General features: G+C 38.8%; 1 protein-coding gene across 2 annotated transcripts in view; it reads right to left on the reverse strand.

The window, feature by feature from the left end:
* The window catches only part of RORA (RAR related orphan receptor A), a 398,251-nt gene that overhangs the window by 162,449 nt on the left and 208,898 nt on the right, over positions 1–26,904 (reverse strand). The window contains exon 2 of one of the 2 annotated variants that reach the window (XM_075713910.1): positions 25,263–25,277. The exons of the other annotated variant lie outside the window; for it this stretch is intronic. Coding sequence (XP_075570025.1) covers positions 25,263–25,277 — 15 coding nt within the window. The remainder of the gene's footprint in view (positions 1–25,262; positions 25,278–26,904) is intronic. 2 annotated transcript variants of the gene reach the window in all.

Here is a 26,904-nt window from a genome sequence, read left to right on the forward strand (position 1 = left end):
ATAAACAGGCATTTAGAAAAATTACTCTGTGTCCTAAACCGTTGCCAATTCTTGAGCAGTAGTAGTACTGTTGATGTAATGTTACGGAGGTTGCAATTTGTAAGTTAGCACTGACTTCACCCTTCCAGCCAGGCTGAGTCACTCTTGCTCATCAGACAGAAATGACTTTACACCCTGTAACATTAGAGCCCTGATCTCCACCTGTGTTTCCTTTCTCTTAAGCCTATTTTTTGCTTCCTACCTACTTCTGATGGTGGTACTGCTCTCCCAGCAGGCTTTGTACGGCACTCCCAATGTGACTGGCATGTTATTAATGAAGAGGTGGCTGGTGTCTCTCATTAGCTTCCACTGAGTGAAAGCACCTCAGAACTAATTTAGCTTTCACTCGCAGGGGAAGACACAGTGCTCTACCAAGAAGTTCACTATTCTGCTGCCTTTAGCAATAAAATCCCCTTCTTTTTTTTTGTTTTAACATTAATAAGGTGAGAGAATAGAGTATTTCCAAAAGAAATTAAGAAATGCAGAGGATAGATGCAAGTGCAGAGGCTCCCTGTGAGTAACCACCAAGCCCAATTCAAAGAGATAACACGCATACTGAAACAGATGTGCAGGGTGGAGAAGAACTCCATAGGCAAACAAGTGGTAATAAAGCCTGCGCCTTGTGCACAGAGTTAAGCAGGTCTCTCAACCATTTAAACTTTCTTCCCTGTTTGTGAGAGTTCTCTGTGGCAACAAATGCAAAACTCCTATGAAATTAAGGAGTATAGAAATAATTTTGCTCCCCAGGCTGAGAAGGTCAAAATGATTTGCAAAGTACTTCATATCCATCACTGTAAGAATAGAAACCTAATTAGAGACCAGACTTCACTGGCTAAAAGAGATCAAACTCACTTAAAGCTATCATCTGAAACATATTTTTAAAAGACTTTCCCTTGATTATTAATTCATTTACTTATACTGCATACAGGGAGAGTCATTCACTCGACACAGCTCTGCAGTCGCTCATTCTCTGAAATGAACCACCTCTTGACTTCCAATCCCACTGTATTTGCCAGCATCACTGTTTGTTACACGCTTTCTCCTTTTCCTATTTCTGTTATATCTCCTATTTTTCTATTTGATGCTCTTTAAACCAGGATATTTTACATTTTAGATTCTTATACTTCACTTTAACAATTTACATTTTATGCTTACAATTTTACATTTTACTAACAGACAGTGAACTACCAGAACTACAAGATGACAGCTTGTATTGTATTCATGACATCAGTAGGTTACATGCAAAGATACCAATAGGGTCTTCTCTACCATAGGATCAAAGGCATCAAGAAAGGGGATCAAGAAAGATTTCTCGTGCCGCATGCATTTAAAGATTTTCCAGCTAGATGACAATTAAATAGTGTAGTGGAATTGTCAGTTAATCATTACATAGATGGATTTGGGTCAATGTCAAACCTCATTTAAGGACCAAGGCATGTTTGCCTTACATATAAGGAAAACCTTACTGATTTTAATGGGCATTTTCTTATTCCTTCATATTTGAATAAATTTAATGCTCAGGAAAGGGTACAAAAGAATAATAATTAACCTAATTTGGGCAGGCATGCTTTAAACTTTCTGCGCCACTGCTGTTGCAAAAGGGGTGAATGTTTCTTAATGGGCAAGAATAGAACAGGGATGAAATTAAATGTACTTTACCTTTCATTTTACCCCTCGTTTGAACAACTGCAAGACTAAGTTTATAAGCCCAACTCTTTTGCAATGATATTTTGGTTAGTGTTTATCTTAGGATCATGCATTCTCTATTTCTTACCCTGTATTGAACACTAAAGATAAAAATCAAACAGAATTAGATCACTATTCCTCATGCTAGTGATAGATGCTGGGTAGGCAATCCAAGTTTAAATTTTTTTCTACCCCAAAATTATCTGCATCTGGAAAATTAATCAAACTTCCTTTGAAAATTAAAAAAAAAAAAAAAGCTGGACAGCAGTTACACAATCAGAATTTTTTTGCATTTTAAAAATGTTGTTGTTGTTTTGTCATTGTTACTACCTATGAATGTTATCAATTCCTCTATTATGCAGTTACTGCTAGAAGGTATTATTATTATACAAACTACTACGGAGATTTTGGCCACATTATGTACTTGTGACATTAAAAGTTCAAAATCTGATCCTAAATTAGCTAGATTTGGCTCGATCAGCTCAGTGTCTGTAGATGTATGTACATATATATGCCCACTTAAACAAACCCCAAAGCACAGGTATTAGAACTTTGAATGCAAGCTACACTGAGATGTCTCACTATCATTTCAAAAGGCTTCCTACTGTCACACTGAAATGCCCAGATAGGCAGACTGCTGTGAAATATGTAGGTGATGCCTGCTGACTGGTTTTCAGATGACGAGGAGCATTGGAAAGCATCAAAGATTCCTGTGTGGATGTGTGTACATTAATCCCTCCCTTTGTGATATCTAGCCTTGACTATTGTAACATGTTGTTTAATGGATTGCAAGACTCTGCTCCTCACAGACTGAACCCTATTCAGAAATGTCAGTGCTCCCACCAGGCTTCTTACTGATTTCAGGTATTCTAAACATCACATGATGGTTGCTGAGAGATTGCATTGTTTGAAGGCTGAGTTTACATGTCTCTCCCAATTCATTGTCTTCTCTATTTCACTATTGGCAGGACTAGAACTGAAGTGCTAAATGCTCCTCAGATAGGAAACCTGTAATGAAGAAAGGGTAGGGCTTTGGATACAGTGCCCCATCTTTAAAGCTTCTTGAAAATGTAGTTCAACTTACGTTTGCTTTAATAAGAAGCGACAATCTGTTGTTAAAAATTCGTATGCCCACACTGCTCTAAACAGCGGAAAGATGCTGGGACAGTTGTTTTGGTCGTGGTGAAACACATAGTAGAAAAGCTCAGATATGATGGTGAAGAAAGACACTAAGCACCCAGACTTCCAGTAACAGTTTTTCAAAGCAGTAGTTAGAGTTGTCATTATTCGGTTCCACTTCATGTTTTCAGCTTCATTCTTCATTATGGCATTTCAACAAGTGGCGTGAAGTCAAATATGTGCTTCTCTGCTCATCCGCCTCCCTGAGCTTGCTGCTTTCAGTTCACAAGCGAAGACATTTGTACACTGAGCAGAGGAGTGCAGAGAGAATAGCCACAGAAAATGTAAACTGTGCTTCATTGTGAATGGTGAGCAGTTCCCAGTTCCTATGAGGCACTGCATACTTTTACAGCACCCTTCTGAAACAAAAGGTTGTCTGAAACAATGGGTTCATATCTCACCTAATATGTAGAAATGAGGTCTGTGACAGTTGGAAAGCTGGCACTTCTACAGCATATACAGTGCTGTGCTACTTCACCACACTACTCCCACACTACTGAGGAGGGTCACGTCGAAGAAAGCATCTTTAATATATCAAATAAACTAAAAAAAACCCAAGCACAATTTAATTAAATAAGCATTCAAAGTTAATTGTTTAGCATTACTAAGTATTTTTATGGGTAGTGATAACTCACGACTGACAACAGACCTTTGCTGAAAAGAGTATGTGATTTCATGAGGGACTACAGGCCTCTCTTCTCTCAAAGCACGCACAAAAGTGAGGGACAGTTTGTAAATACTTTGTAGCACTTGTCTGCACCATTCTGGGCTCATTTGTAAGTTGCTAACAAATACAGTCAGATTCTAAGTATATTTTCGTATCTTCTTCAGGACTTCCAGTGCAGCGCTCACCAAGATCAGTCACTGATCTCTTTATTTGAGAACGACTTCTAGCTCTTCTCTAAATCCCGTCTGGTCCTTCCATACAGTCAGCGTAATAATTTACCACTGACAGGACTTGCCAAACTTCCCCTACATCTATTTCCATTTTGCCTTCATTTTTCTTGCTCCTTTCATTTTTTTCCTGTGTATGCTGACTCCCTAGTTCCTCTTCTACTAAATTATGCTCTATTATTTCCACAGCCTGAAGAACTCACAGCTGAAGCATTATTTCTAACCTTATTTTGTATTCCTAGCATGTCCTATAATCTGTTTTGAGTGTTATTTGCAGCCAAGATGCTGACACAGCATCAGTTTTGTTTTCATGGTTTCACTGGGTAGAAGTGTGCTTTACTACAGGCACTCGGATAAAAACAGTCAGCTACCTAACACCAACACAAGCACATTTAGAATGAATCTTTTCTTTTTTCCCAGGTTGCATGTTATTGTTTCTAAGTGGTAATCGCAAAGCCTCAGCCCATCTTGGAAAAAAAGGGAGGAACACGATAAATTGAAATTGCATTTTTGTTGCATATTCTCTTTCCTCCTTTCCCCATTTTAGCATGTCAGTTCTTTCCCGGAGAATAAATATTCATACCTGACCCACATCAAAAGCTACTGTAGGGCACCAGGTTGAGAGGGTCCACAAAAGTTTTTCTGACCTATAAAAAAATATCTGCTTTCCTTTTCTCAGAGATCACTAATACCTGAACTGATTCATTTATACTAGAGTTCCTTGTTGTGTGTCCTTAAATACCCAAGGTGTCTTTAACCTTGGGTAATAGTTCTCCTCTTTTCATGTGAAATTATGCTTTATGAATACACATAAATCTAAAATCCCATATCCAAGCCTTTCTGAAGCTTTAGGGGAGGTCTGGAATGTGAACCACAATCCCATTTTATAAAAAGGCCCTTTAACAGCCAAACCAACCTCTTCAACACTTTGAAGAAAGCCAGTAAGGACAGTGAAAAATTGACTTCCTTAGCTATGATAACCTAAACTCTCAATTTATTATGAAAGTCTAAGGAAGTTGTTAAGAAACCCTAATTTTTATACTTTACTTTTGACACTGCTTTGTGAGTTAGTAATAAAAATGGTTGCAAAATCATCATGCTTATTTTATTTGATGTATAGATTGCAAAAAATAAAGTCATTGCCAATCATGCAAATTCAATGTGTTAGAAAAACAGCCATAAAGAAAGGTATTCTTATTACAGTTTGTAAATAAGCATCATGTAAACTGGCATTAACATTTATAATTAAGAATAAAGAAGCGCAATTACAGAGAAGCCAAAAACCTGAATAACTATAGGGTTTAGCACACAGCAATACAGCCTATGTCCAAAGACGTATCACTTTCAAAACAATTAACTAATAATGGTACTGGAAAGCCAACCTTACCTCAGAAGAATGAGATAACTGTGGGATGCACATCATCACCACCTCAAAGGAAAAGTCTTTTACTCTCTCTCTTTTTTTTTTCCTCCCTTCTTTTTAAACCAGAGAGGAGGTTACATGAATACTAAAGAAGAATAAAGCTAGGATTTCTAGCTCCCTGACTTTTCAGCCTAGCATCGTGAAAGAGAGGTCACTAAATGACAAAGAAGTGCTACTGGTCTCCTCAGAGCAATTCAGCTGTTCTGTTACAAAACTCAGGACAAGTAACTCAGCAAGGCTGGTTGGGAAAAAAGCTGATAGCTGACAGGTTAACAGGATTTCAAATCTGAGACCAGCCACTTTTTCTTGTGATTGCTATTAGCTTCCCATTTTGGGCACAGCCTTTGTATATTGAAGGTGCTCCCTTTTATTAACTCCCAGAATTTCTTTGTAATAGGTTAAGTTATATAATTTTCTTCAGAGGCAAAAAGGCAAGCTTCACTATTCATCATCAAGAGCCATGTGCAAGGCTTTTGCTACCTTTTTTATTTAGGCTGAAAAACCTGCTACAGGTAATTTCCTCACCTGGAAATCCCCAGGCCTCAGCATATGAACTTCCATCTCAGTCAACAGCTTGCAGATGTCTGGATGGACTCTGCGCTGTCTTGCTCACTGCAGAGCCTGCTGACCTAACTGGGCTTTAGCCTAACAGTCAACAGCAAAAAAGGCTGCGCAAACACAGTACTGCCAGAATACATGGGTTTTCACTCATATGATAGAGAAGATGTGGCCCAGATTTCTACACACACAGTCTCCCCCAAACACCAGGCACCTAACCAAGATACTCACACCAAAACATTTCCTTAGCATCCTGCGTAGCTCACAGGAGAGACGCAGGCACCCCGCCCCTACAGCGTATTGGCCGTTTCGAACCTGCATCAGTCAACCTTAGCTGCCTCTACAACCAATGAAGAGATACAGGGACCTCCGGAGAGCAATTCCGACCTTGTGTACATCTGAGGTTGAATCCTGGCATATAGTGAGCACCATTTGTGACTCCTCCTTACATAACAGGGTGGGGGGAAAAATCCAGAAAACTTGAGAAAGACAGTATGAAAGACAGTCTTACAAAACTACAGCTGTTACAGATTTCAGGCTTCCAACTTCACATTTGGGAAAAGCTATATTTGAGCAGCATAAATAACAGTTATAATTAAGAGGCATCTTGAATCAATCCAATTTTCTGTGTTTATTTCCCTTTTTTTTGTAGCAGAGTGATGTTTTTCAAACTGCTTCAATACTTTAACTTCTATTTAATGCCAAAACCAAGAAAGGATGGGTAGGCATAATCTGATAAACCTTGCTGTACTTCAAAGCCTTCTTCTCCGGCACATATTTTAGTTTGAGTTTTAACTAGAAGGTACAAAAATTCAGATTTAAAATTGAAACATACTCTTACCTGTACTTATGAAAAGAGGAGCTAGAGAAAGACAGGTTAATACTCAGTTTGGGAGTGTTCAGCACCCAGATGAAATTCTCCATGTTATACCTAATTATCTTAGTCTTTGAAAAAAAAAAAAAAAAAAAAGACCCATTTTAGATATGCTAGTTTCAGTGCTAACAGAAATGTTTACTGATGTTGACAGGCTTCTGGTGTTTTTTTCAATTTACATTAAACTACCCAGGAGGTCCTCTAATACTAACCACAGCCAGGAAGCCCCATTAACTTGACCAAACTATGCTTTCTATAGCTTGACGCACCCTCTTTTTCATGTGGCTTTTGTTTTCTGTTGGCTCTCCATTCTTCTCTGACTCATTGCTGGCTATACTGTCATATAATCCCACACACTCATTCTCTGCAGCTTCAACAATCAGCCCATCACCATGGTGTATCCATTTTTTACCTCAGCAAAATACTGATTTCTATCTGACCCTCCCATGCAGAATACCACACCTGCTCTTCAGCATCGAGCCAGTTCCAGGTGATACTTCCAACGCCTTAAAAAAAACCCCCTTGTGCATGATTACTCCATCACTTCATTCCCCTCTCTTCTTTGGATTAATTCTTTTATTCTCACTACAAAATTTATATTCCAAAACCAATCTTTGCTCTCTCTCCTATTTCTGCTACACTCAGACAATTTTTTCGCCCTGAAGAACTAGAGCAATCATTTCTGTATCCCTCAAATTATACTCTCATCTTTCACCTATATCGTATTCTCTGCTGAACTAAAGTATCCAGTCTTTGGGACCCCTACACCTATTATCCTGTTCTGCATAACTGTTTGTAGCAAACAAAACAAATGCAAACCAAACCCTAATATTTATGTCAATGCAGGAATGGATCAATGGATCAAAGCCAAAACAGTCCCAAGAGGAAACCAATAGTCTCTTTTCCTGCTAATGAACAGTCTGTTGTTGCAAATTCACATAGGCTTTAATTTAATAAACACAAATGGATGAATGTGCTTATGGGATGTCATCCCCTTTAGGCTTGAAATCACTGACATGGAAGAATTGTCACACTTCAGTGAATTGAGCACTACTCGCCACCCTTTCAAACCTTATTCACTGTGGCAACACAGACATGAAAAATGAAATTTAATTTTACAACTAATTCTTGTGCCTTTGCTAAGTTCAATTCTTTTGCATTGGAATGTGGATTTTAAAAGTTATGTCCTGTTTTACCTGAATTAAAGATAGATTGGCTCAGTTTGACTAAAAACAAAAAAAAAAGCTTAGCTGGAACACAGAGTTTTAATCAACTAAAAAAAAAAAAAATTACATTTGGAGCTCATTTGAACTCATGCAGGTGGACTCATTTTCTGAGTCCACTGATGTCAATAAGCTTCAGCCCCCACATAAAGCTTATTGCAAGTTCAGACATATTTATTTAATAAATGCTCTTAGTTTCAGCCTGAGGCTAAAACTTGCAATATACTGTGAGCATTATATAAAGCAGTGTTTTTGATCCACTCTGGAAAACAAGTAGTGATCAGGAAAATCCAAAATCCCTGTGCAGTAAAATCTGTTTAAAACATAAACTCGACAACTGTTTGTCTATTGCTACTCAAGCTGGTAAGGGTTAACAATCCTTTTGTAAACACTACTTTCCTTTGCTGAGCAGACAGACACTTCCCTAGAAATAAAAGGAAAACAAGCAGGGTGCATATTCTGGAGGCTCATCTCTCTGTGTATTCTTTTAAAATAGTTTGGAGGAGCAGAACTCCAACTGCAATCTCATGTGCACAAAATACACAAATACACCAAAAATCTCTATCTGGCAATGCTTACATTCTATTAAAATGGCTTTAAAAGTATTGAAACAGGAACAGTTTAACACAGTCTAACAAAAGCACACCTGGAGTGTCAAGTCACTATTACACATTCTTGAATTTGAGCTCAGAAATAGAAAGTGACTTAAATTTAATCCAAGAGTCAATACAAGCTTCTGTTGTGGAGACTCTATTGACGCAGAGCTCAAGTATAGCCTCCAGCAAGGGGTGCCTAACACAAACACGCATACTGCACCACAAAGCTATATTGATGGGTATCACAGGAGTTTGTTCCTTCAGTACAAAACAATTATCGAGGAGTGCATTTTGTGGGAACAAACGTAATCCAGAGATCAATTCAGATTTCTCGAGGATTTTTTTTTTTAATCCATTTTACAGCTTGACTAATACCAGCTTGTTAACTTCAGCATGTCTCAAAGTTTCTGTGTTGTCAGTTTTCTTTTGTGGAGTATTTGTTTGTTTGTTTTTAATTCCAGGAAAGCCTTTTCAAAATGCAGCCAGAAAAGCCACACTTTCCCAAACGTAAAGAAAAGTCACTCCATCTCTTGAACCTTTATTAGTTGCAAAGGATATAACTGGATATAACAAACTTCACTCAAACAATGCTTCTTTTAATCTGCATTGACATATTTGTCCAAGTACTAATTCGAAAACAGATCTGTGACTTTGCAAAATCGGATGTAACTTAGCAAAGCTGGTACTACACAGTCATCTAGCTGCAGACATGCATTTGCATCTTGCTGTTTTCTAGAACTGGTATCAGAATTAGCTAGTAGAGATGGAAACACAAAAAAAAAAAGAGAAAAAAAAGACTAAAAGTATACTCTAACGCTTCTGACATGGAACTCTGCCCTACAGAATTCATAAGAAATGTACAATGTACATAATTTCCAAATTTTGCTACCCCTAGGGTTATAAGGAGACAAAAGAAGCTGGAAGAATGTAGTATACCAGACAGTTCCACAGAATACGCAGGCTACAACCTTCATACCATGTCAGTTTCATTAATTTAAAAGCCATCTTCACCATTTCAATGGAGTGATTACCTGTCACACCAACCACATCAGTCATGTCATCCAGTAGCATAGTATATTCTAGCTTAATTCATTATAAATGTCTTGCTTCAAAGTGAGAAAAGGGGATCAAAAGCTCACCTCATGGGGTATATAAACTTCCAAAATGTCAAGACCCATTTCCCGTCTAGAAAAAGCCCATGAGCCACAGCTTCATGCTTTTCTTTAGCCGCTGTGAGAAACAAATGGTAAATTTTGCTGTTTACCACAAATGGTGGCAATAAAAAGGACCACAGAATGAACATTTGAAAAAAAAAAAAAAACCCAAAACCTGAAACAAAAAACCCCAGGCTGGCAACTTATGAAACTTGTTGATACAGTTAATCCACAAGCTGTTCAGAAGACTGAAACGGGCAGTTCATGTGGGGGAAAGTGATAAAAAATTTCTTCCAAAATGGACAGAACAGACCCTCAGCTACCATTGAAATGATGGCACACATTTCCTAAAGAAGGTGGAGCGACTCCAAGTACATCATCAACTTGTTAACAATCTTATTCTACCTATTAAACTCATTAAATCCTCAATACCATCTGAGATCAGCCTATCTAATGCTTTGATAAGAGATGTAAGAATGGACTCAATTGGAGCGTGGTGCAGAAAAAACCTTCACAGCATCCTCTTGCCTTAACATTTTGATAGCACAGAAGACTGCAGAAATACTAGCTCGGTCACAAAAGAAATAGTTGCAGCCAGACTGACAATCTGTTTCTGAGGTCATCCAATTAGCTGGTTTGTAGGGTCATGCTGATGCAAATACCTAGCTTCTGGTCTAGAGTTAGATCAGTCAGGGCTAGTTGATGGATCTCTGCACCAAACTGCGGCACCGTTTAAACATGCCAAGCCTCAGGTAAACCCTTTATTTCACTTGAGCAAACCAAGCAAGGAGTGTTTTTCCTGTTTGTTGCCATCTTTAAAGAAATCTCCTCACTCTTAAGTTAGTATTGCACAATACCACGGTTTTGGGGTATACACAGACCCAGTACAGTTACAGAGATACGCATCACTGTTTTGGGACGGCTAAAAGTGATGTGTTCTCACAGAGAGCAGTCCTCTGAAACATACAGAAATGACTACAAGTTTGCATTAATGAAAAATAGGTTGGATTCTTTCCACGTAAACTCTAAGCTGTATCTTCAGCTGAGGGTGACAACTAACCAAAAAAAAAGCCACAGCCATATTATTGAAACTGGACCCCTCATGCTGCCTGTCTTTGCATTTCTGGAATTTGACTAGGTTTCAAGCTGGAGAACAAAAGATGGCCATACTAAAGCTTGTTTACGACATCTTAGTGTGAATCAAAGAAGGTGGTACTGGAAATCTGATGATAAAGCTCATGCTTTTAAGTTTTATAGTTTTGGCTTGCAAATCCAATCTCAGGTCAGCACCCAAATACTCAGGGGCTTATCCTAATTGAACCCGTATTTTCAGAATCTGTATCTTATCCTGCAACTTCCAGTGCCTCCTTGGTGTTCTTACTAAGAAGCCCAGGTAAAATTAAAAAGGCCACAAGGATACTTTGCAGCTTGCAACATTGGGGCCCCATCAGATCGCTCGCTGATTGTTAAGGCAGAATTAGAGCATATGTTTCCCAATGTTTGAATCATTAATTATTTCTGCTAAGTAAACCAGCTCCAACTAAAGAGACACTAGGACATACCTAGCCTGTATCGACTCATCGGGGATATGAAAGACTGAAGTTCCAGTTCTGTTCTGAATCTTACTTAGTAGCAGTAGCTAGTAAGTCAGGGGTCTGCCTCTAAAGTCTTGACTGGAAATTGCTTCTCTGCACGAAGTGGTACATCTGATTATACAAAAAGCTTTGGCTGTAGCAAATTGGGATTTCCTGATAGGAAATAATTTTGTGGAAAGACTTCATAAGTGGCTCAATTTAGAATATGATCTGATCTGCTCTCTTTTTGCACTGTTCTGTACCTAGCACAATAATTTTGTGAACTAAACAACTATTAAAAAGTGTTAGGTAATGAATGAGTAAGGAATGTTTGTGATAAGACAGATGTCAGCCACGATTTTTCTAGATTTCATTTAGTGTATTTTTACAGAAAATGGTAACAAAAACTACACAAAAAGAACGGTAATCTAGTACCAGAATTTTCACATGCAGTTGTTAGATACACAAATGATTACTCACGCTAATACCGAGATGTAAATTCACATACATACTTGGTTTTGCAGTGCTGTCAAGTGCTGTCACTTACCCCATCTCTCGTTTCAACCAGTATAAGACAGAGGGGGAGGGGAGCTGCATTACAATGAGCAAAGCCTTTAGTTTTGCTCCCCCCACTTACTGTATTTAGTACTGTACGACTTCTGGAGATATTTAAATCCGTACAAAATGCAGGAAGCGTCCTCTCTGCGGCAATGGGCTGGAGAACTTTCAGACACAGCCTTATGTGGTACTTGGAGTTTTTTGCAAACACGGCCCGTTTTGGGCCCATTGGTGTGTGCCCAGCTGCAATGACTTGCTGAGAGCGCTTCGTTGTGGAGCACCGCGCTGCTTCTGGCTGCCCACGCTGACCATCACTTTCCGCACGGGCAAGGAGTGAGAGCAAGCTACGCAGGCTGTGTTTATAAGGTGCCTATGTGAACAGCAGAGGAGCTGAGCCACTGCTGGAAATGAAAGGAGTTAGCTGAAGCCTGGCTAGTACAAACTTCATGGTCTCTTCTGAACTTCCTGTGACCCTCTGGGTTATGACCGACAGTTAAAGGAACGCTGAGCTACTGAAACACAGACCTACTTACCTTTCCCATATCCGCTGATTTTTTCTTTTAAGCAGTTCTTCCTGTAAACTGAAGTGTTTTCTATTTAGACTGGCTTGATAAAGTTGATGAGGGCTAATACTTAGCTTAACTATATTTCTAAAAAGGCAATTTTCACTTACGTATTTTACTACAAATATTGTACAGAAAAATAAGTCTTAATGTTCCAGATAGGCAAAGCTTGCTTTGTACAGTGAAATTAAGGGTCTTTTCTAGAGATACCTATGAAAATTGGCATAATCCTTCCTTAAACCAGCCACAGCCCTTATTTTCAAAATAAGCTTTTCAAATATTAGCAAATACTAACCACTCACAAAATATAGAATCATAGAATCATAGAATGCTTTTGGGTTGGAAGGGACCTTGAGAGATCATCGAGCCCAACCCCCCTGCAGTGAGCAGGGATTGAACCTGTGAACTTGGCGTTATTAGCACCATGCTCTAACCAACTGAGCTAATAAAAATATACCATTATCAACATTTACTTCAGATTTATCCATGCACATACATGTGTGCCACAATCCTGCCTGTACAAACCACTTCTATTTAGAGCAATTCAGTTGAAGGAGGTTGAACTAAACAACTTTGGAGTTTAAGGTTTAAGGCTTTGGAAGAACGAGTAAAACAAACCAAAACCTCAGTCCGCAATCCGGTCACTGCGTGGCTGCATGCTGTTCACTATTGCATTGTTGGAATAGACTGCTGCTTCCATGAGGTGAATACTGAGTGCAGTAACTCCAAGTTAATGTGGCAAGGCCTAAGTGCAGTTTGGCAAAACAGAGCTATTAATTTTACTGATCAGGTTCTGTACTCTGCTCAGCACGTTTACCAATACTCAGACGGCATGAAGTCAGTAGCCGACAGCTTAGTGCATTAAATACATCTGCTCTGTAACCCTAAGTCATCCATTTATCCTCTAAGTGTGGTTCGTCATGCCGTTAGCAGCACTGCCAAGTGTACTAAGGAGAATTCACACTTTGCTACAGTTCAGTAAGCTGAACTCCAGAGCTACTGGTAACTTGGCTGCGGCGTCGAGTCGCAGTTCCACAGCCCGCTGAGCTGGAGGCCTCCCCAGAGCTGGGAGGTGAGCGCACAAAGGCAAAAAGAAGCGGGAACCCACATTTCAAAGACATTATGGTTCCGAATATCGCAAAACCAGACTTTCTGATCTTCTAATGGACTGTAGATCTTGTAGAAGATTGTTCCTTTTTTTAACCAGGGTAGAACATCGCATAGTTTGAATCTACACAATTAGAGAAAGCAGTGAAGTGAATTAATCTCAGCCACGTGCATACACACTTGAGGCTGTAGTCTAAAGACAAATGACACTGAGCACTATTATCTGCATTCCTCAACTAAACTTAATGAGCAGGCGTGTATGAATTAAAGGATTGTTGCAAGACCAAGTCGCTGAAATCTGTATCACTGATGGAAGCCTTCAATGGTAAAAAGGAAATGTGTTTCACCTAAAGTGTCTAATATGATTGACTAAATGAAATTAAATTATAGCTTTATTTTTATTACGATGGTAGTTCGTTGCTACAGTACACCAGTCACTTCAAAAAGGACAGCAGCACATAACAGATGACCCAACATCTCTCAGATGACCCCACCAAACACTATTTTGTCCAGACACACCCTCAAATTCTGTTATGGGATAAAGTCAGTCCAAGTGAACTGCTGCAAGTAGAATCCTGTTAATAAACTGGAATAAATATTCCTGTCTGAGATCTGGTCCTATGAATCCTTGACACCAAAACAGTAAAAAAAAAACCAAAACTGAGAATTAAATTAATCCTCCCTCTCTCCTTCCCAAGCTGTCTCAGGTGGTAGGGATTTTGGTAGTGCTGCCTAAATGCTATATTTAAGATAAGCGATTTATTTCCTACCACAGATAGTTTGCAGTGTAACAAAATTCTGTCACTACTAATCTGGGTTGCTATTATGTAGCTGTAAGAAAAGAAGGGGTGGACCAGGGGAAGGAAGATCAGTACCTCAAAAATCTGGCATCTCACAATCTGTTTCTTGTACCCAAGTACTTCCGTTGGGCCTTATTCAGACTTTGCAAAGAAAGGGCAAGATTTGAGAGTCTTCTATTGAATCAAAAGGATGAAGAATTCTAAAACCTAAATTATTTTCCTGGAGACAGAACTTTATAAGAGCTTTACAAAACACTGATGACAGCTTAGTCCAGTATACTCATTTCTATTGTTTCAGAAGCTACAAAAATAAATACACTTTCATATCAGGGCAAAATTTTCCATCTTTTTAATTCAGCAAAGCTATGGATACTGCTAGGTGACTAAATGAAAAAAAAAAATATAGCAACTAATTTAATTAGAGGAGAGAGATTTTTTCTGCCAATTAGGTGGTGGTGACTTTATTTAACAGTGATCTTAGCTGCAAATCCCACAAATCACTGTAGGAGCTATCTTAATAACTTTTAAGTAAAACCTCTTAAATTTTAACCTCAGCCCATGATTAAATCTGACCTTTAAAGCTGAAGTAGAAAAGATAACTTATTTAACTTTGCATCTCTTTTGCCCAAACCCAGAAACAGGTATTGTGAAGGCCATGGGATTGTTGGGATGTTACCTTCTTTTGTGGGGGGTAGGTGGTGGTGGTGGTGGTTGGTTGGTTGGTTTTTTGGCTTTTGTTTGCTTTGTTTTGGTTTTTTTGTTCTGTCTAATTCTAGATAGAAGTCTGGAAAATCTGTCAGACAGTGTTCTCAATAGAGAATTCCAGTCTAGAGAAGATGAGCTTCTGTATTTTTGGATATCTTTTCAAAATTCCAAACTAACTGAGGCCCTAGTAACTCATAACTTGTGCCAGTTAAAAGTCTGGACAGCTGTATGAAAAGGAATAAATATGCAAAAAACAGCATACCTGAAAATTGGGCCTGGGACATTACAGTTCTAAAAGCCAGCAATACAGATTTCTATAGAGGGAGTGGGCTAATTTTTATCTCCCTGTAAGGAAACATTGAAAACAAAAGAAGCCACGCAGTAGCTCTAAGGATATAGCTTTGATCTGTTAGGTTAGATGACAAAAACAGTTCTGAACAACTAGATGTCTTCCTAGATGCACTGAAGACCCTGTACAGGACAGAATGAATCATGAAGAAAACAGTACTAAGTAAAATGCAACTCCACAAAGAACTGAGTACCTCTCAATATGGTGAAAAATGGAATGAAACAACTTGATAGGATCTGGCATACAGATCACTCCAGATTAGCACGCAGATGATGCTAATTCTGCAAATTACTTCATTCATGGTTAGGACAGCAATTAATACTGTTGTTGTTATACTTCTGTATATCTAAGACCATGGAGGAATTTGAGAGAGTGTGCCTGAAATTCTGAACCAGTAGTAAACTCTTTGTCTTCAGCTGCATGCATGTAAGAAGCTAACAGCAATGTGCATCTCTCTGAAGGATCTAATAGATGTGCAACACTAAATGATGACATTTGAAGGGGAGAGGGCAACAGCGTGGGTTTTGAAACCAATACAATCTTTCAGCTTCCGGAGTATTTCAACTCTGATGAAAATAGGAAGGGAATTTACAGTGTTTCTTTCAAGTGGTAAATACTTCAACAAATGAATAAGTAAATGGAGTGGAGATTTGGATTTTACCTGAAAATCACTAAGGCATAAAGAAGCCAAAGCAGTGCATGCAAATACTGAGACAGGCTTACATCATCCTCTCTCTCTCTTTCTCACAAACGCACCTAGATATAAGAGGCATGTATAGTAAAAGAAGCATCCTGAGTCCTTCTATTGGGAGGTTTCTGTAATAATATTCAGAGGATTCCTTGGTCGTCTTCACAAATCCTTTCAGACTGAGCCAAAAAGCTTAAATTCTTCAATTCTGCCTGGAAGTTCCAGTTAGCATCAAGCAAATTATGCAGTTAATAGGGGATATCCATCTGTGCATCCATGTAAGCGCTGACCACCTTCTGCTCCTTTTCAATAGTTTTGTCAACAGCCACTGAGGTCCTGCCGTCTGCTCCTAATATTTTGCCTCTCCTGCCTGCGCTGTTCAGAAATACTCAGAAGCAGGAGTATTACATCCTACTCAGTAGGACTCGCAATGACTAGTGTTACGTAATGCGAAAGCACGAGGGGCTCTTCCTAAAAACACTCGCAAATAGAGTTCACCCTTCTTACCTGCTGCAGACAACCACAACAGTAACATGGCGTTACACTATACTGTAATGAGTTTGCAAGCCCCACGAAAGGGATTTGCAATATGACGGGACTGAGAGGTCAACAGTACCACCAGCTTGGAGGAATATTTGGACATCAGAGTGGCACAAGACAAATGAACTCATGGCTGGAAAACAAAAGGCCTGTTCTTTTAAAGCTGAGTACTGGAGCATAAGCCTATGTAGTACCATCAAAAGCAAAGTAAAAGGCAGTAAAAGATAAACGGATAAAGTGCACAAAATAGATCATCACCCGGATTAGAGATAAACAGCAGATTTATGGAAATACTATTTATCAGAGCACCGCGAGGACCAAGTCCTAGGTAAAAATATGTTAGACTCCTAGGCTTACCAAGAGAGGTTATTTAAGACGGAGGTTGCTAGGAAGTAAAACTGAGGTTGTTCAGCAGTACTGTAGGGCTCACAGGACACCAGGAGGCAGAAAAGCATGCTTTGTGCTCTCACTGCCCAGCAATGTCCCCTGCATATCCCAGTCCCCAATGCCAGCTGGCCCTTTTGGAAAGCTTTTCAACATACGTTTCTCTCGGGTGATCTGCTGTTCTGCCTCTACAGAGTCCTTTAAACTTGATTGCCTAAGCATCCACAGACACCTGAAATTCTGGGTGTTGGCTTGTATGTTTAAACATGACTTACAGCTTCCCATCTCTGAATATAAACACCACAGCCTGAAGTCTTCAATTGTATGTTAACAAACGTTGTGCTCCAAAAACCATAAATTATTGCGGGTTTCACTGGCTAAAACCACCGGTCTCATTGCATCTTGCCTAGGCAGTAATACTGGGGAAGTTGGATACTAGTCTCTCAAACTCACCTATTCACAGCATCAAAAGTGAAGATGTTTGGCATGTTTGGTTGTATCCAACATAGCTTTTCACGTCAATATTCTAATGTATCTGATTCTCTTCATAAATTTACCCAGCTGCATAAACAGAGAATAGGGAATATGAAAATAGGGTCCATATTCAGACAACAGAAATGAGCCAATATTTATGGAATATGTTTCGTTTATAGAATAAAGATATCATTGTTAGTGCTTTTTCATTTTAATTACAGAAAATAGCAACGTACTACACCAGTGCTGCAAGGCAATCTGCCAAGAGAACTAACTAAATGTATGAAAATACTTTTACTGAAATAACTTATGCTGAATTAAATATTTTGCCGCTTTATTTGATTTGGCTTACTGATCATTTAACTGTCACCAAATTCTGAACTTAAGAAGTGGCAATGTTTAATGACAATAAGACACTGTAGATCATGTGTTAATGCTGATTAGTGCACTTCCCAAGCATGCTGGAAGCATTTGGCTTGCCTTGTACCTTACACTGTGCACCCAAGGCATGCATTCATCAGCACTACTGCTCAGTCTGTCATGTCTTATTGCTGAAGTAGTGCACCATTATCAGTATGTTTGCTTTGAGCCTGCCTCAGTCAATTTACATTACACTGCCCACCCAAACCCACATTTTTGAGGTTTGCCCAGCTCTTGATGATCAGGGGCCTGTATGTTTAATAACATTTTGCTCTGCCAGTCTAATTAACTCCGGCACTGTATCTGCAGTCAGATAAAATGCTCATTTCACACCACATTAATTTTTATCAGCTGAACATTAAGCAACACAAAGCTATCTATGCTTGGTTTAATTTACATACTGACAGAGCTACAAAGCATTACTGCAGTGACTGCAAAGCAAATAAGTAAAACTGGCATCAAACATGGCTCCTTCAGAATGAAATATTGATTTGCAGGACTGGCATCCCAAAGTGAAAAAGAGGAAAAGAAAAAGAGAATGAGAAATTACTTTTCCCTGTCAGAACTAGAAAAAAAATACACATTTTGTAACCAGTACTTCCTTAAATGTTATAGCTTGAGAGGGGTATTAAAATTAACACTTATTCTTTGATTGGCCAAGAAAAGTTAGACGTGATGGTAACATTTCTCATGACTTGGAAAGCAAAGGAAAAAGGGAGCGGGGGAGGAGGGACATGATGACTGTGTTAGAGAAGACATCTTAAAAGATTTTCCTACTCTCTTCACTGGGCTAAATTTAGCTGAGCAGTCCTCTTTTTGTAGACTATGGTGTTAAGTCAAATTTGAAGGTAGGATGTATGAAAGACCCTGGAATTCTAGTACATTAATAAAAATACAGAAGAAAAATTCTGGGAGCCTGGGATTTCATTCAGAGTCTAGCAGTGACCCTTCAGTGCTATTTAAAAGCATCTGTGACCCCACAGTACCCAGAATAATAAATGCTCATCTGAGTTAATCTGAACACATAAAAGCTGGCTATGTAGATCAATCATTCCCAGCTTTTCCAGAATGTCGCACCACAGTAGTCAGGTGAAGACCTTAGCTCCAAAAATAAAAATATCCTGCCTTCCGCTCAACTGGCCAAAGTCAAATCTTCATGGAAGCTAATTAAGAATTGCACACCATTTAAGTATACATCCTCCTTTAGGCTTTATTTAGTCTTCGGTTTGAAGTTAAAGCAAAAAATTAGGCAAGTCCAACTGGGCTGCACTGCAAAAATCTCACAGAGGTTTAGCAAATGAACAACATAAATAAACTAATCTTTTTCCACTTCTGCCTGTAGGTTAATGTAATCCTTTAAATCTTGGAGCTAGTGACATTGAGTGTATGAGTAATCTTTTAATGTTTTTTTCCCAGTTCCTCAGCCATTCTAAACATTAAGCAACGACTCTACTGTACTACGAAAGTTTCTGCTCACAAAAGTGCGTAGGTCATCAACACAAGAAGCTCCCATGTAAGCAGGCAAGGAAGAAAACTCATAGGTCCTAGTGGAGCACTGAAGAGCTAACATTGTGTTCCTTTCCTGAAGGAAAAATCCTGGAAAAGTTTTTGTAAAACTTCAAGAGCTTTCTTGAGTGATTTGCTGAAGAGGAAGGATTTAGGCCCCATTCAGCTGCGTGGTTTTCTGGCTGCTCTGTCCTGAAAAACTGCTGTTGGCCTTGATAGTTAAAATTCTCTATGGCATTTGAAATTTTCCCTGTTCCTGTCTCAACGGCTGCCTGTGCCTCCCTGCCCCTACATCCAAGTGGGTAGAAGAGTAAATCTGCACTGGACTAGGCAATCATGGAATTGTTCCCTGAGGAAATTGGCTACTGCTGTGAAATCTTTCTTTGCTGTCAAAGTCACCTTTATGAGGAGTTCTTTTCTCTTCAAAGGGCAAATATACTTAACAACCTCCTACCTAGAAGCACGAATATTCAACTTGACTGGTAAGTGAAAAATCATTTCAAAACAGGACATGGTATTATAGCCATTTCTGTTGACTGTGGTGCAGCTTATTATTGTATTCCAGCTATTTTGGGAAACAAGTCAACTTAAAACATCATATTAATTATTTACAAAATACTGACATAAATGAAATGACGATTTGACTGAAATAACAGTTCAGTGCCTAACTCTGCCTTCTTAATGAACATAACAGGGAACTGCCGAATAATTTTCTGCTTATTCTACGACAATCTTTTCTTCTCCTCCTTTCCCTGCAATATAGACCATCAAAAAAACCTCAGGCTCAGGCATCTCTGAACCTCGGGTAGGTCAAAACCCATAATCAAATCTAGATTCTACCTTCAGATAATGCTGGGGAACTGTTTGGTTTATCTTTATAGAACATTCCTTCAACATATGTTACAGTTAGTGTCTCAGGGCACACTCACTTTATTTTCAGCTGTGCTTTGAAATATGAGAAGCATAACAGCCCCAGAATACCATTCTAACTAAAATCAGTCATTGTTTTGGAGTAACTACAATACAAAGAGTATTGACCCTTTCTGACTTCCTTGTCAGATTAGTAGCAGGCAGTTTTCTAAAACATTAAGTCAGTCGGAGCCCAAAGGATAACATGACTTCTAATTCAAGGTAACTGGAATAAAGAAAAGAGAAGAGAGGCTGATTAATTAGATCTGTACAGTGAACTAATTTGCATCCCTATTCTCACTGGTTTTCTAAAAAGAGAATCAATGTGAGTTTGTGCCTCACATCTTCTGGTTCTTCCCCACATTAAAAACGACAGGTTTTGCAAGTGAAAAAAACAATTTTCCTATAAAAAGGTACTATTTCCTATTGGGACACAGTTGATTTTTACTGAAGTAAAATTTCCTTCATCACTAGTGCGTTTGGGATAAGAAGCATGGAAATCTGTTCTTGGAGTTCTTCCAAGAACTTGCCGGACTTCCAACACTGCTGTTACAGAAAATATGAGAGGTTAATCTAAATTATTTCATGCCTCCTGCCACCACGTCACCTGTCATGTCACCACTTCTGCCCAGCAGACAGAACAGTATAACCCTGCCTTGCAACTTAAGCCTCACCTTGTGACTAAGATGGGTACCTGGCAGTACAGAACCGAGGCATTCGTGCACCATCCCGCCAACTCCTCCTCTCTTTTCAAGCCACAAAAGGGATATCCATAATGACTCTCCCTAGAGAACAACAGGGCAAGTAAGGGGATAGATCAAGGAATCTTTGCCTTGTTTCTATCTTTCTAGCACACGAAGATGCAGGAAACAGTGAATCATCACACTGAATTTTCCATTCAAGACTGCTGACTGAAACGATAGGTCTCACAGCTTCACAGTAACACCATGTACTATGTTGGAGGAGATCCCTCCCGATCCATTCACATTTCTGTTTTAAATCATGTTTTTACAGCAGTGAAATTTTACTAGTAATCCCAGCTGCTTTACTGAAGTATTTTGGAGGTCCAAAGATCCTCATAAATTTCTCTTAGCGTCTAAGGCTGCACTAACTCATCTGAACCGAAGTGGCTCTGATACTTTGAAATAAATCTCACTTTATGGCTTGGAAAGATCTGGGCAAATATTAGCCAGTTAATGTCCCTCTGACTTCCAGCCTCGAAAAGTGATATGAGGCCTTGCTAGGGCCATCAAACTGAACTTTAACTCTGCTTCAAATCAGCCTGAAATGTAGAGATGCGAAGAGTTGTGTTATGGTCCACATTGCACTGTCTCCACAACAGCAAACTAATCAAACTTCCTTAATTTTTTTGTTTGTTTGTTTCACTAGCCAAAAAACTGTTTTTCAAACTAAGACTAGATGTGCCATGAATGGTTGGCTTGCACCTTAGGCACATTTTCTAAAGCATTCCTCCATTTTGTATAACATTGTTTTTGTGTAACATTTTCTGCCTTTCCCAGAAAGGGGGAACCTAACTTATCTATCCGTAAATACTTAACCTTAAAATGAACATCACCCCATTCCATCCAACTTTCTTTCCCTGGACTCTGCTTTTGCCAGCATTTTGTGTAGACTATGTCTTTTGATAACTCAAATAAGTAGTTTATTGCTATGCAGGCTTCAGGAGTGAAACGTCACTGGCTGAGAGGGAGCAAGTATTGGTCTTGACAGTTTGGATGCTGCTTCCTTTCTCAAAGATGACTTTTTTGACAGCACCAGAAAGCTTTGTCTGTTTTCAAACTCTAAGATATGACAGGGACTCAGAATGCAGGATAAGACAGTCCATGCCAGGTCAGTGGTTTTATCTACACAAGCTTACGGTCTCTTTGAATTTTTAAACTAGCAGAGGAAAAGATGCTGGGGAAAAGGAGGGGGAAGAGTATCTCAAATTCTTGCAATTCGTATGCTTTCCACAGCCAAACCCTGATGTATTCAAGAGGAACCACATAGCCTTTGTTAAACTATACATCCCATGCTTAATTGAGAAATGATTCTTAATAAGTCGTGGAGAGCTACAGGTCTCTCTATCTCTCAAATGGGAAACAATCATATCTCACGGCAACTCATTACGTATTCTTTTTGTACCACGAGTTGTTTTAAAACCGTGAAATTAGTTCTGGCAGAGTGTACAGAGAAACACCCATGAGATGAGACTGAACGAGTTATGTAAGGTTTCCACACATTCCTCATGAATGTTAACTCTTCATGGCTAGAAGTCAGCCTTTTTAGATGAAGAAATATGTATGTAGTATATAAAGGAAAGGTGGCTTTTTTTTCTTCTCGCTCTGATATTCTGTGTATACAACATCTCTGTATTTATGTTTGGCAAAGAAACATCCTTTCTCCATGGTTTCTTTTGATGCTTAGATGGTTGTCACGAAATATGACTGTTATCAATTAAAGAAGTTTAGAGTATCTATAAATTAGTTGAGCTGGAGCTGCCTGTGCTGACAAGTAAATTGGCCCTTCTGTGTGGTATACTGAAAACTTTTCAAAATGTATACATGTGTACATTAATCTATGTAATGTCATATGAGAACACAACTGCCAGAAAACAAGATCAATGCGATGATCTGCCTGATGGGTTGGACTCCCTAGCCTGGATACCTTGGACTCTCCAGCAAGAATCACAAGTCTTTCCAAAGACTGTAGCCACTGTAACTATCAGTGATCTTTTAGCCTTTCTAGGAAGAGTATTAGCCTTTGAATCTTAACACACACACTTTCTTGCAGATGCTAGGGTTAGTAAATTGAAGGCCTTTAAAGCTGGAATTCTTCTGTTGTCCTGCTCAGCCTAGAGAAGTACAATGACAACTGGGGTCAGGTTAATGGTATAGCTCAACAAATGCACATTTGGAGCTGGAAAGAGATTCCTTGTGCGCTCCTGCAAGTAGGACAGAGAGTCAGGAAACTAAGCTAAAACTTTTGTTCAGCTTTGAGAGCTATGAATGGGGTCACGACAGAGCTGCAGCTCAAGGTACATTTATGATGGGATCTTCTGTCGTTCTCCTTTTACAGTGAGGCTCCAGCCCATTGCTGACTAAACCAACAAGCCTGCCTGTGATACACACAATGTTCAAAGAGACAGAGGGAAGAATTTATGAGACTGAGTGTCAGGACACAGTAGGATTTGTATAAAAGCACATATTGCAAACTCAACCTTCTTGAATTGCAGGTACACTCATAATTGCTCAGGCTATGAAAAAAAAAATCACATGAAACTTTCAGTGAAAGCTTTAATTAATTAAATTCATGTTGAAAAGATTTTGTGTGAAAACCTCACCACTTGCTAAGCCTTTCGGAGTGCAATCTAATGAATGAACTGCCTTCGCAGAGTTGCTGGAAAACAGGCTAGTTCTTTAGAAATGCAGATCCTTTTACTTCTTGCATTTCAACAAAAAATTCAAGTTCTTTGACAAAACCAGAGTGGAATAAATGACCAAAAAAACCCAGAACAGAAGCAATATATTAGCGAGATTCAGTAGCTTAGATAAATAGAAGGAATAAATTTTCATTATATAGCAGAAGGTGACCACTGCTTTTGAAAATCCTTCCACGTTATATACATCTCAATTTCTGAAATTTCTTAAGTTTCATCTGAGGATAGAAATTATCTCATTTAAGGCCATGTGAAGTTTATGAAAGAAAAATGGAAGATCTGCTTTTTAATTTCGAACAATCTTCTGTTGACATACTCTGCTACATACATAATAAACAACAAAAGTCAGAGGCTTCCTGTTAACCGATGGGTGTTGAAGTTCTGAATGTTCTACAAATTGCAAGAAGAAAGAAGTCTCATTGGCTTGTTCTAAAACTGAATTAGGCCATTAAAAGAGGAAACGATTTTAGCTGCTTAAATATTTCTCAAAGCAAATGGGACCCTGGAGTTCAACAAAACTATAGTACTGTTTCCAAACGTCTTATTTTCCTCTCTTTAAATGTTCTGGAAAATTGCTCTGAATAGGATGCCAAAATGTAAAACTGAAAAACACAAGGGATATTAGGACTGTCTGAATTACAGATGTCTCTAAAGACTAATGGCATAAAGATGTGAAACAGACTGACCTTAAATGTCCTTATTCTCAACCTGTTTAAAGGTCTTGTGTTTGTTTCTTATAGTTTACTTTTTTACTTGGGCTAACTGGAAATGATGATAACCATTCATAGAGATCTTATAAAAAGAATCTAAAATTGCTCCTTCATGCAACTGAGCCCACTGCATGTGTTACAAATTGGTAAGATTTCTAAAATCTTTGCCAACTTTTCTCTACAAGGTACAGCATATGAGAGGAACAGGTGACCAACGGGCACATACAAATCAATACCCCCAGTGGAATATGACAGCTTGTTGCAACATGTCAGCGTCTTCCCCCAGCCATTAAAATTTAAAGAACCATTCACTGGCAGCTGATAAAAAAAGAAACAAAAAAACCCCCTACTACAACAAACACTTCTGTTGATTAAAAAAGAAAGAGACAGAAAATCTTGCAGGATGTCCTTCCTTGTTTACTACTGCAGACACTTGCCATATGAGAGGGCATAAGGAACGAAGACAGATAAAGACTTCCAGTGGTGTAATTCAGCTTTAAAGTTACAAAAGAACAGAACAGCCCATAGCTCTTGGAGCTATTGAGTACTACCTTTATAAAATTCCTGGTATTCCATTGCCTGTTGCCCTGAACAATGTTGGTTTTATTTTGTTTAATGAAAGGGTTATCAGTGAGGTAAGTAGAAAACCAAGGCAATTGGTTGTCATTGTTTTAATACCAGCAAAGAAAAAAAATTGTCTTTACAATTACATCACTTAATCGTTCTCTCTTTCTTTGTCCTTTCCAGGAGACCAATACGATTTACTTCTGAACGCACTGATGTGCATTGCTGGAAACGTATCACTTTTTTTGCTGCAAATGATACCTAATGTTTTAAAGGTATCCCTGACTTGATGCTTCAAAACATCTCCCTGCATACCAACAAAACTATGCAAGGACAGAAATTCAACCTCTGCCCCCTGAACCTCTAGGAGTGGAAAGGAAGCTATATACCACTATAGCCTGATTCACTTCGGTAAGGGTTTTTTTTGTGATTTGATACTTCTTTCAAACTGACAGTGAACTGAGACTGCAGCTCTGAACGTACGGTATGCATGACTGAATGCATGGCATAGACAGTTCTACCTCAAACTGAAAAAGGACAACATAGGATATGACCCTCTTAAAAGCTGGTTTGAGTCATTAGGAATGTGTTCTGCAGCTCTGGAACCCCCTGGCTCCATTTGTTCTTAGTAATGACTAGCCACAGGATGCCTTGCACTTCCCTCACTGCTGCTTTCAGATTGGTAAAACTGAGCTGAGACTGAAGAGTCAAATCTTCCAACACGTTAGGAAAAAAGTTAGGTTTAAACTAATCTCTAATTGGAAAAAGTAGTAAAAGGGACCAGCAGTCCTCTTCTCCCCCACCATTTGAGCTTCTTTGTGAGTTTTCATCTGTGTATGTATTTTGGGGACAGGTGGGAGCAGGACGAGACTACTGCAGTCAAGTAAATGGTTTTGGCAGAAAATACTTTTTTTCTGGCTGTGAAAACATGGACATGGCTTGAATTGTCATTGCATCCAAATTATAATTACTGCAACATAATCTACAGCCTAACATGCAAGTGAGGCTGTTCAGCTCACGAGATTCAGGCCTACTGATTTATCCTAACATAGGTAAACTCTACCTCCACCACATTAATTACTTCGTTGCTCAGAGTTACGCTGACAACAATTCAAAGATATCTCATTCCCAAAGTAAGCAACAGGATCTTCAGTTCTAAATGACCAGCTATTTGTTACCCTAATCCAACGTCCAGTGTTACAGCTTATAAAAGTAAATACAGACCCTCCCTCTTAAAACTTCCCCCCTGCACCCCCCCCCAAAAAAAAAAAAATCAAAACTGTGTAATACGAAAGTAGAAGAGTAAGTGACTTAGGAAGTAGAAGACAAAAATAATGCTATATTCCATACGATTTCCACTTTTTTAGGGTAGAGGGCCAAAATAAGCCATAACACCTTCTGAGAGTGGAAAGCAGCATAATTCATTTACCTTCACTTGCACAAGTATTTCAACTATGAGCTTTATGGCTCATCTCTAAAGAGCCTGGGGTACAGCCAATGCATCTTTAATATACATTTTGGTTGGTGAAATACTGCTTGGAATACCTCCCTTTTTCTTAGAAAAGTCAAAGCTCTCAGAAGCCTACTTTTTTTGCTCTTTCTTTCCCTCTTTTTAAGGCACTTAAGAAAAGGAAACACCCATCATCAAGTTCAAAATAGTGCCTAACTTATTCTATGTTTCTAAAACTTCATCTTCCCTTACCAAAATAATGCAAGTGACCAGAAGCAAACACACAAGACTTTCCATGTTAACAGGATAATTTCAAGTAATGAAAAATTAAGAAATGTAAAAAATAAATTGTCTAAACCCCATCCAGTTTTACAAACAATTTAGTTACATTTTTACAGTGACCAATTTTGTAGACCTTGGTACTCAGAGTTTTCAAAGAAATACTAGAATTTCTGCGTAGGGCAAAATCATTTTTCTATGCTTAGCTCTGAAGTTACGTTTTAATGAAGAGCTGAAGAGTTTTGACTGAAATTAAAAA

Source organism: Pelecanus crispus, chromosome 7 (genome assembly GCF_030463565.1).
Source record: "Pelecanus crispus isolate bPelCri1 chromosome 7, bPelCri1.pri, whole genome shotgun sequence".
Lineage (NCBI taxonomy): Eukaryota > Metazoa > Chordata > Aves > Pelecaniformes > Pelecanidae > Pelecanus > Pelecanus crispus.